At 38.9% G+C, this 10,352-nt stretch overlaps 1 protein-coding gene across 1 annotated transcript; it reads right to left on the bottom strand.

Moving 5' to 3' along the window:
* Positions 1–3,688: 3,688 nt before the first annotated feature.
* LOC106547657 (p53 apoptosis effector related to PMP-22-like) lies at positions 3,689–9,988 on the bottom strand. The gene is made up of 3 exons (XM_014064889.2): positions 9,587–9,988; positions 7,498–7,641; positions 3,689–6,376 (listed from the first exon to the last, which is right to left on the bottom strand). Exons 1-3 carry the CDS (start codon positions 9,786–9,788, stop codon positions 6,168–6,170), a joined length of 555 nt encoding a protein of 184 aa, XP_013920364.1. The 5' UTR covers positions 9,789–9,988; the 3' UTR covers positions 3,689–6,167.
* Positions 9,989–10,352: the final 364 nt, after the last annotated feature.

Below are 10,352 nucleotides of genomic sequence, written 5' to 3'. Positions count from 1 at the left end.
GTTCCTCCTCCCTACAGTGGGGGTTTGGTCTCCGAAAGTCAAGCCTCAGTAGGTAGTGGTCTGACCATGACAGGGGCAAGATCTCATTACCCCTCAAACCAAGATCACAACTCCACAGCTCCGAGAGGAATACGAGGTCGAGCATGTGACCCGCCGAGTGAGTCAGGCCCCGAATTACTTGGGTCAAGCCCATGGCTGTCATGGAAGCCATGAACTCCTGCACTCCATTAGGGTGTTCACCGAGCGAAGGCAGATTGAAATCCCCCAGAACCATAAGCCTGGGGAACTCAACTGCCAGCTTAGCTACTGACTCGAGGAGCGAGGGGAGGGCTGCTGCAACGCTGTTGGGAGGCAGGTACGTTAACAGCAAGCCCACTTGACCCTTGAGGTCCAACTTCACCAGCAAGGACTCACACCCGACAAGCTCCGGAGCAGGGATCCTACGAGGTACTAGAGACTCTCGGATAACAATAGCCACACCCCCACCCCTTTTCTGGGGTCGCGGCTGATGAAGCACCTGAAAACCCTCTGGGCACATCTCTGTGAGGGGGACTCCTCCCTCCGGGCCCAGCCAGGTTTCAGTAATACATGCCAGGTCTGCCCTCTCGTCTAAAATTAGGTCCCGGACGAGGGGAGCCTTGTGAACTACAGACCTGGCATTTAGCAACAGCAGCCTGAGACCAGGGTCCTGATTACTCGCGCCATCTGGCCTTGGAGTGGGACTCATAGGGCCGGAAGGAGGGATCTCTGTAACGTAGCGAGCCCTCCTTCCCCGGTAATGGCCAGCCCCGCCATATCTGCCCCTCCCTGTTAAGACCGTGATGCTCCGGCCCACTCCCGTGTCCGTAATCCCTCCACCCACCCCTATAGCCCCCGCGTTTCCCAACAGGCCCGTCGAATCAATCATCCTACGGCTGGGGTTAAGCCCAGGCCCCCCTGACACATCTGCAGAGCAATCAGTGCAGGGGGTACTCGGTTGCGGTCCCAACCTGCTCAAACAACACAGTCACATCAGCAATCACTCCCCACTAACAGTTTAAAAACACAAAAGTTACAATAATAATAGGAATTAAAAAGTGGGCACACCCATCTACAATCATACCATACACACCACATTCATAAAAACCCACTCTCTGTTGTAACTATCTAGGTTTAGCAGCCTTTTCAATACAGTATTGTGTCTGTAAACTGCAGCTTCATAAATGCAACTATTCTGACTGGTTATGTGGTCCAAAGATTGAATGTGTTTCATTTGGCTCAGGCGTTAGATGCCTGGGCAGATACATCACACCACTTTGTTCACATAGAAAAACCCATCCCAGCTTACAGTATCTCCCCCTTCTTTATTGCTTTATACTGTAGGACACTTGATTTGTTTGATATATCTTTATCATTTTTAAAAATTCTATTGTCTTTCTCTGCAAAATACCATTGTCCCAGGATGAGGTGTTATCGGCATTCATTTCTTTTACTTTCAATTATCTGAATTTTTATTGCTGAAATAATGGCTTTTAAAGGTGTAACCTTAGTTTGGGCAATTTTATTCTATCCCACTCCAATCACCTCAGAGATAATATGAAGAGAAAATGGCATTCCAATTATAACACACTGTTCTAAAATTATGTCCACGTGGCCCACATATAAAGTAGGGGATGCTTTTAAGTTTTGTCAAAGTGAATTTCCAGTGGTGGAAGCTGATCATATTTTCATCTGCTACCTTTTGTACAATGCAACTCTGTCTGTGACAATAAGATACTACATTTGGTGATCATATAAATATGACTTTAAAGTAAAATGTACCCCTAATGATTTTGCATCAATTTCTCTTATGAGATCTACATAACTATGGAGTGCTACTCACCCAAAGGGTGGTGCAGCCATAGCTCAGCTCAACTGGAAAGGAACTCCCACATTCTTCAAGCCCTACTCTGTCTAATCATCACTGTCACGTTAGTATGTGAGATGCAGCTGAAAAGGGCAGGTACATTAGGAAAAACAAAAGGACCGTGGAAATCGTTCTAGCTACTCATATCCCTTATTACCTAACTTGCAAAGTGATGAAGCTAGTCCAAATTGAAGTGCCACTGAGCCAGTTCTATGTCACTCATCAGAGAAAAAGAAATCTTCTGTTTCTCTTCCCAATGCTGAGTTACTCTGTAATTCTGATGAAAGCAGTAAGAGATCCTGCAGAAGGTACTCTTTGCTATGCCTTGTGTGTTCACCAGTTCCTAGGAAGAAAAAGTTTCTTGGAATCCTCTAGATACGTTAAATATATGGAGCCTAGTCCATTGTGTCCCTTATTATTGTTTTTCCTTCAAGGCCCCTGTGCTGTTTGCTTGCTTTCAACTTCCCTATCCTGTAACTTATTTGTTAGCATATTTTGTTTCTTAGGCTCAAGTCCTAAGGCTTTTAAATTCCCATTAGTGAACCCTGTCATTGGGCAACCTGTTGGGTACACACATTCTGCCCAGTAGAGATTGAGTGCAGACTGTAAATCCTCTGCATACTTTCCAGGGTTAGAGTCTGCAATTCACAGGCTGAAGAAAGGAATAGGGGGTGGGGGGTGTTGGATGTGATGCAGGTAAAAGGAATACCTTATAGCCCATGATTCTTCTCAGAAAAGACATCTTCAACATTTTCAATTTCATTTTTCTGCAGCTTACGAGACAACAAACGTTTTGATGGCTAGATTTAAATACACCCAACCATTCAGTTTCTACTGATATTGGGCAAAATTAATTCTTTAGAAAGAACTACCGTAATCAGCATCTACCTATAGGATATAAATCGATTTAAGAAACTAAGATCAGGATTTACAGAGTGAATGCAACAATACCAACAACCTCTTTTGGGAGGCCCTCCTTGAAATAATATTCACCTTCCTTAATTTTCTGAAACCACAGAGATGGGCTACACTTACCTTAACAACCAGTTCACTGGTTGTGAGCATGTGCGCATGCGTTCATGCGCTTCGCTTGCACACACCTCTTTGGGGATGAAACGTAGCTTCAAAAATGCAGCTAATCAACCCAGGCAGCTATGGTGAGTACAACAGGCATGGCACAGAACTCAGCTGGGCAGCATGGGCAGGGGGAACGAGCCAGAAAGTTAGTTATAAATGGAAAGGATGGGGAAGGGGCGGGGCGGTCGGCCCAGCCAATGATTACAACTACCGGTTCACCAGAATCAGTCTGACCAGGCAGCAGCCTACCACTGGATATTGTTAGTACTGGCAACAATGCTGAGTTTTGCCAAAAGATACTTCTTTGCTGCTTTAAATTGTTCTTTATTCATCCTCTAAGGGAAGGGGGGATCCCAGGTCTGAACTATGTTTAAGACACTGTTAAAATTCAACTCCCACAAAGGCCCACAGGTTTCCCAGTCTTGCCTTAAGCAGTCAATGTTTAGAGCTCTTGTAGAGAACTGCCCAATATGCTAAAGCATTTTTAGTATACTGGGCAATGGTTGAATTTTTAACAGTAATTATAACCTCTGTGTGCTAATCCATTTTCTCAATTTTCAACAAATCTGCACCTGTCATTTGATCAGGACAGTATGTCCACATACTTAAGTTGTTTGTGTTGTTTATTTTTTATTTTTAAGCCATTTAATAGTAATTAATACCAACCCTACAAATTCTTTTACTCATTAAGCAACAGACAAAAAAGTTTTATTGATGAATTTTAATAATATCACATACTTTTGAGCATGCAATTAAGAAACATGGAAAATTATGCCAAAGCACAATAGATGTTTTGCTTTCAACTTGCCATTGTAATTATTGATTTACCTTTTAATTAAACCTTGAACATTATGCAGAACATGGAAGCCACACAATTCCTACAGCGAACAATCTAAGGTGACAGTTTTATGTATTTTTACTTGGGAATACGGTTTGAATTAAGAAACAAGTCTATAGGACAAGGGTGACTTTGTGACCTGTGAACTTTAACTGGACTTTAAGCCAGCCAGGAATTCTGGGAGTTGAAATCCACAAGTCATAAAGTTGCCATAGTTGCTCACACTTGCTGTAAGAAGTCAGAATATATGGCAAAAAAATGAGTACCAGCTGACCCTTAGTATAATAGATAATGTATGTATGTATGTATATATACATATACATATACATATACATATACATATACATATACATATACATATACATATACATATACATATACATATACATATACATATACATATACATATACATATACATATACATATACATATACATATACATATACATATACATATACATATACATATACATATACATATACATATACATATACATATACATATACATACATTTTCTGACTTTGTCCTTTCAGTGTTATGATGGATTGTGTTGCTTTCATCAGCTGAACATAAACAAAATATTACAAAAGAATTCCTCCCATAGAAAAAATAATGAACATATTTTGGCAATTATACATCCATGCATTACAAAAGGTTATGTATTTACACTTTAAAACAAGTAGGCAAAACTAAGTTATGCTAATACAAAAGTACAACTGAAACATCAGCAAACTCTTCTGAAGGTTAGTTTGCAGATCTGAGAACCTCTAATAAGAGATTACTATTTATTGTAAACAAGTTTGGAATGTAATAGAATTGCCTTTAAAATGTGTAGGCCAAATATTTTTGCTAAAATTAAGAGAAATTAAATTGTTCCCAACCTCTTCCTAACTAAACAATTTGTGCAGTTCATGCAGTCCGTTCTGGCTAATAATGCTTTCAGGTACATAAAGGTTTTCCATTTTGGCTTCATCTTTCCCATTCTTGCTAATAAACAAAGATGTTATACCCCAATGATGGAGAACCTTTTCATCACTGAGCTGAAAAATGAGCATGCATGCACATATGTGGCACCAAATGCCAAAAAGGGAGAACTTCACGCACGTGCACGCTCAACTGGGCTGTAAACAGGAAGAGGAGATGCTCAGGGGGCATGTGCGTGCCGGAAAATGAGCTTCTGGTTTCTGGTGCGTGTATGTGCACCAGCCAGCTACTCTTCTGGCTACTGCCATGCATGTGCATGCGCCGACAAGCTCTTCCGGTTTCCAGCACTGTCACAAGCACAAAGGCCAGTTGATCGTCACATGCACATATGTAGCAGTAACCGGAAGAGGAATGGGTGACGTCGTATGTGTCAGGTGACATGGCTCCAAGTACCACCTCGGGCACGCATGCCATAGGTTTGCCATCATGGTTATAGCTAAATTTGGAGGGGAAATTGCAAACAAAGCATGTGCTTCAATACTGATGTTTCATTAGAACATCAACACAGATTCCAAAATCTTTCAGTCACCATAATTAAACATCCAATTCTGAGAGTTGGATTCCCAACACATTGGCAGTTGACAGGTTGGAGAAGACAAGTTTATACATATTAGTAATAATACAATCAAGAAGGGTCTTTTTTTTAACATTTGTTTCCTGGTGGTATGTCTGTCTAGTGCAGGGGTAGTCACCCTTTTTATAACTACCGCCCACTTTTGTATCTCTGTTAGTAGTAAAATTTTCTAACCGCCCACCAGTTACACAGTAATGGTGATTTATAAAGTAGGGAAGTAACTTTACTTTATAAAATTTATAAAGCAGAGTTACAGCAAACCCCTACCACCCACCATGAAAGCTGGAACGCCCACTAGTGGGCGGTAGGGACCAGGTTGACTACCACTGGTCTAGTGGCTTGAATTTAAACAGGCTTTAGCAGGATTTCTCTCCCACTAAGGAATGAAGCAGAGTAGCTGTTGTATTAATTCACCTTACGCTCTGCAGGCTTTTGAACTCTAAAAGTGTGCCCCCAAAAGGTCGGGAGCAGAATAGTACAGAAGTTCCTGGGGGCCACAGGAGGAAGTCAATACTGATTATTAACAAATACTGTAAATTGGTGAAAGTTTAATTTATGCAGTTCAGTTATTATTTGCCTATAAAAACTAATGGTAAAAAAGATTTTTTTTAAAGATAACAAATCTACATTAACAAGAATTAAGAGCAATTCTCGTTAATACTTTTTTTTTTTGAGCTGCTAAACCTCTATATATTCTAATATTCTAGCATATTGGACTTCAGCTGGAAGGTATGTCTGTAATGCTTCTTTGGACCTGTAACAGTCAGGGCACTCCCTATGATGACCCTGCTGACTTTTATAGGAGATTTTAATAAAATTCAGGTTTGACGTTTCCCAAAATATGATCTTCATAGAGGGGGAGACAACAAAAGAAGAATCCAAGACCTACTGCCATGATACACATGGTCCACCCAAATCCATAGCTCCAATCAAACACATGCACGGTATTTACTGGGAAGGCCACACGTGTTGAAATCATTACAGCATAGATGACAAGGCCCATTAGTGAGAATACGGCTGCAAAAAAACAGAAAGATTAAAAATTAGTTACTAACACATGAAAACAGTAAGAGAACAGAATGGATTGTATGTTTTTAAAAATGGCCTTGGGAGAATTCTGAGCCCTGTCGGCATCCTACTCCTATGGTAGTTTGTATTCTAATTGCCCAATCTATCTAATATTGTGGTTAAATTAAACTGTCTTATGCCATCAGGCAAATGATTTATGCAATCCAGTATTTGGCAGTATCATAAGATCCAGCCTTGTAACGTGAGACCATTTTTAGGTAAAGAGGCTAAGGGTTAACTGGAAGCAAAGCATGTTCTTTACCACTAAGCTGCAGTCCTTTCCCTACTTTGAGGCAAAAAGGCTCTTTTTAGATTCTCCTCCCCTGCCCTCTATTTCAGGATATGGATATTGTCTTGTTCCCTGGTTTAAAATGAAATAGACAATGCTTGGGCTTTTTAAAAAAAAATGCTACTATTTTCTCCATTAATTATAACAGAGTATCATCCCTATTAGCCTGCTTTTATGATATACAGGTAGTCCTTGACTTACAACCATTCATTTAGTGACTGTTCAAAGTTACAATGGCACTGAGCAAAACACATTTACAGCGTCCCATGGTTATGTGACCAAAAATTGGGTGTTTGTCAACTGGCATGTACTTATGACAGTTGCACTGTCCCGGGGTCATGTGATTATCATTTGTGACCTTCCCTGCCAGCTTCTGACAAGCACATAGTCAAGGGAGAGGGAAATCCAGATTCACTTAATGACTGCATGATCCACTTAACAACTGCAGTGATTTGCTTAACAATTGTGGCAAAAAAGATCAAAAAATTGGGGCCCTGACTCACTTAAGAAATGTGGTTGTAAGTTGAGATCTTTCTTTACTGCACTTTTGTTGAGTTTCCTGAGAAAATGTGAAATGGCACAAATCAAATCTATTGGACTAGATGACCTACAAGGTCCCTTCCAACTCTGTTAATCTGTATCTGTAAATCTTTTTTCATACTTACATTGTTATTTTCTTACTGCCATAGAAATAGCAGGTGTCTCTCCAAACTAAAATCTGTTCTGCCATATTCTACAATATTCTACCCATACTTCTTTTGCTTTGGATACATAGCCTTACCAGCAACAAAACACAAGCCTCCTATGCCTCTAATGAAGTTGAAGCGAAGTGTCGGGATGGCAAAGGCGATGATGGACAAGGCAAAACAGATGCAGACAAGTACAAATCCAACTAAGAAGGTAGCAGCTGCACCTCTACCCCAAGCTGGAAATAAAAACAGAAAACAATGGTTCCATCTTTTATGCCTCATCCTAGCAAGCTACAGTTCTAAAATACCATTCAGTTATTCAAGAAGGTACGATAGGATATACATAGCAATCCATTTATCCGTGTTTTATGTAATAATGGGTTATCAAATAAACCACAATTTGGATGGGTTCATATACAATAGTAAGGCATTTGCCATGGCTTACCAAACATAACAGCTAGATTTCCATGATCTGCTAAACTAAATCAAATGTCTCAAAATGCTTTGTGAACTCCAATCATTGCATCCATATAGTTTCATCTGCCAAAGGGAAGGGGGTAATTATTTCATGGATTCTTTGATTTTAAAGCAGCTACAGTTTTAGAGTAAGCCAATAGTAAGCATTTGTTTTTTTCAGCCAAATGGGTATGATAAAGATATCACTACCTTTGCTGTTAGGCACCATATCTTTGTCTCTGTTAAGTAAGGCTTTCTGGGTTATTTTAATATTTCAATAACCTGTTTGAACAGGAATGACTGTGGGACGCATAACCAGATTAATTCTGGTTCTCGTAAAATCTCTTTCATGTCTTGCCATTAGTGCAGAATTGACAACCACAGTGACACTGATTTCTTTGGACCGAAAATACAATAAAAGCAGGAATAACTTGAGAATGTAGCAGAGAAAGGAATGTAATGGAATCTAAATCTTAACCATCTAAACACCTGGGAGTATTTTTTTATTTATTTGTTTCAACTGAGATGCTCATATAATACTGAATTGCTTTATACCAATTAAATCCAGGAAAGATCCTGGCATGTCAAATGTTAAAGACATTTTGTTAAGAATAGTCAGCTCAGAGTTTATAAAAGCATTTGTAAAAAAGTAGAAATCTTTATACAAAGATATTAAAACTGAGAAGATCACGTTGAAAAGCTGAGGCAATGAATAGTAGGGACTAACTGGGATTTTAGAGACCCAAATTCAAGAGATGTGTCCCATGACTTTATGAAAAGAGCACATGGCATACAAGATAAATATTCTACTTTTATTTGTGCAGTATTTTTGCTTGGAATGGCATTTTAAACATTCCTGGGTATATTCCTCAGATTTCATTCACCAATGTAAAATAAATAAACTACTTAAGAATTCCTTGGAGGATTTTAAAATTTTCTACACATGAAAATTTAACTGTCTCTGTAAAAATGATTGACACTTATTACACAAAAATGATTGAATCCTATTACATAGTATAAACAGAATATCTGTCACTGATTAAACCCTTCACTGCTGAAGATTTTTTTAAAAATCCTTCATTTCACTTTATTTAGCTTGCACCCTACATAACCATTCAAATATTTTGTTCTGAAGATCAACCAGAAAATAAAAGTGTTCATGACATTAACACTATTTCCAAAAAGAGACAAACATATTTAATATGCTTCCAAAATGTGTTTGCTGGAAACATTGGTATCAGTACATTCAGAATACTGAAATCCATTAGGTATAATCATTTAACCCTATTATGTCACATTGTGTACCCAAATAATTTCTTAGACTTTATGATTGGCACCAATAAAAAAAATCAAAACCATAATTTTCCAAATTTTAAGTTGCTATGTTTTCTACTGACCAAGACAAAAATAACAGCTACAAATTCCTTAACCTGAGAGTACAAATAAACCAGAAAAGGGAGGTTTTTATAGCATCTACTTGCACAATTGTGCTGCCTGACAATCAATTCCTTCTTTAAAAAAAACACAAATTACTAAGCATTTCTAATATGGAGAAAAAAGTTGAAGTAATGATAACAGTGAGAAGAACTATTTGGAGTTACATGTACAAAGATGTTATAAAGCATATGATGCCCCTAAATATTTAGTGTAATTTGTGTCACACACACACATACACACACAGAGAGAGAAATTGTCTTACAGTGTCTCCATCACTGAGATCCTTACCAAAATCCATGAGAGATATACATTGCCTGCCACCTTGTAAAGAGCATAACTTCCATAATGTGCCTTCAGTAACAAATGAAGAAGTTTGTGAGGTTACCCAGCCCGAACCAGCTAACGAAATGATGCCAAAGATCATTGCTAAGCCCAGCAGAAGAGGCAAGATCCATCTGCAGCGGGTATAATCCAGACCATACTGAACCATCTTGCTGTTAGGTCTTTTCCAGTCACTTTAAATGCTAAGCAAAAAAAAAAGAAAGGTCTTCCTGTAATGGCTTTAGTAGTCTGGGAAAACAGGGTTTAAATAAAATGTGTGTGAATGGAAAAGAGACAGAGCTGTGGAGATGAAGAAAGAAAGGAAAGCAGAGAACAGCTTTGTGATCCTCGCAGGCCCTAAAGAAAACTCCACCTAAATTTCTATGAGCAAGTCACTACAACAACCTGTTGATCTGGAAAGAAAATTCAGGGTTGGGACTATGCTCATTTTAGAACCTGTCTCCTCCTTCTTTGTCAGCTACTAATTAAGATAAATATAGATTATACCCATTGCCATTAGTATTTAATCTTTTCCATGGCAGTAGCATTTCATAACAAACAGCACTGAAGGGCTTTTGAAGAGAGCAATGAAAGTGAACTGTGCATTTTTGGTGAATGAACTAGTCCCAGTCTTTAAAAATATTGAATAAATTGTTGAGATTTCTCACTGCTTAGCTCTAGGAGTCTGAACAGCAAAATCCAATATGAAAGACTTATCTGTATTGCAAAGTGA

The sequence above is a fragment of the Thamnophis sirtalis genome, unplaced genomic scaffold (assembly GCF_051295495.1).
Source record: "Thamnophis sirtalis isolate CommonGarterSnake01/CBP01778 unplaced genomic scaffold, rThaSir2_p1.2 scaffold_6, whole genome shotgun sequence".
NCBI lineage: Eukaryota > Metazoa > Chordata > Lepidosauria > Squamata > Natricidae > Thamnophis > Thamnophis sirtalis.
The sequence above is the reverse complement of the archived record's forward strand: the minus strand, read 5'-3'. Positions and strand labels throughout refer to the sequence as shown.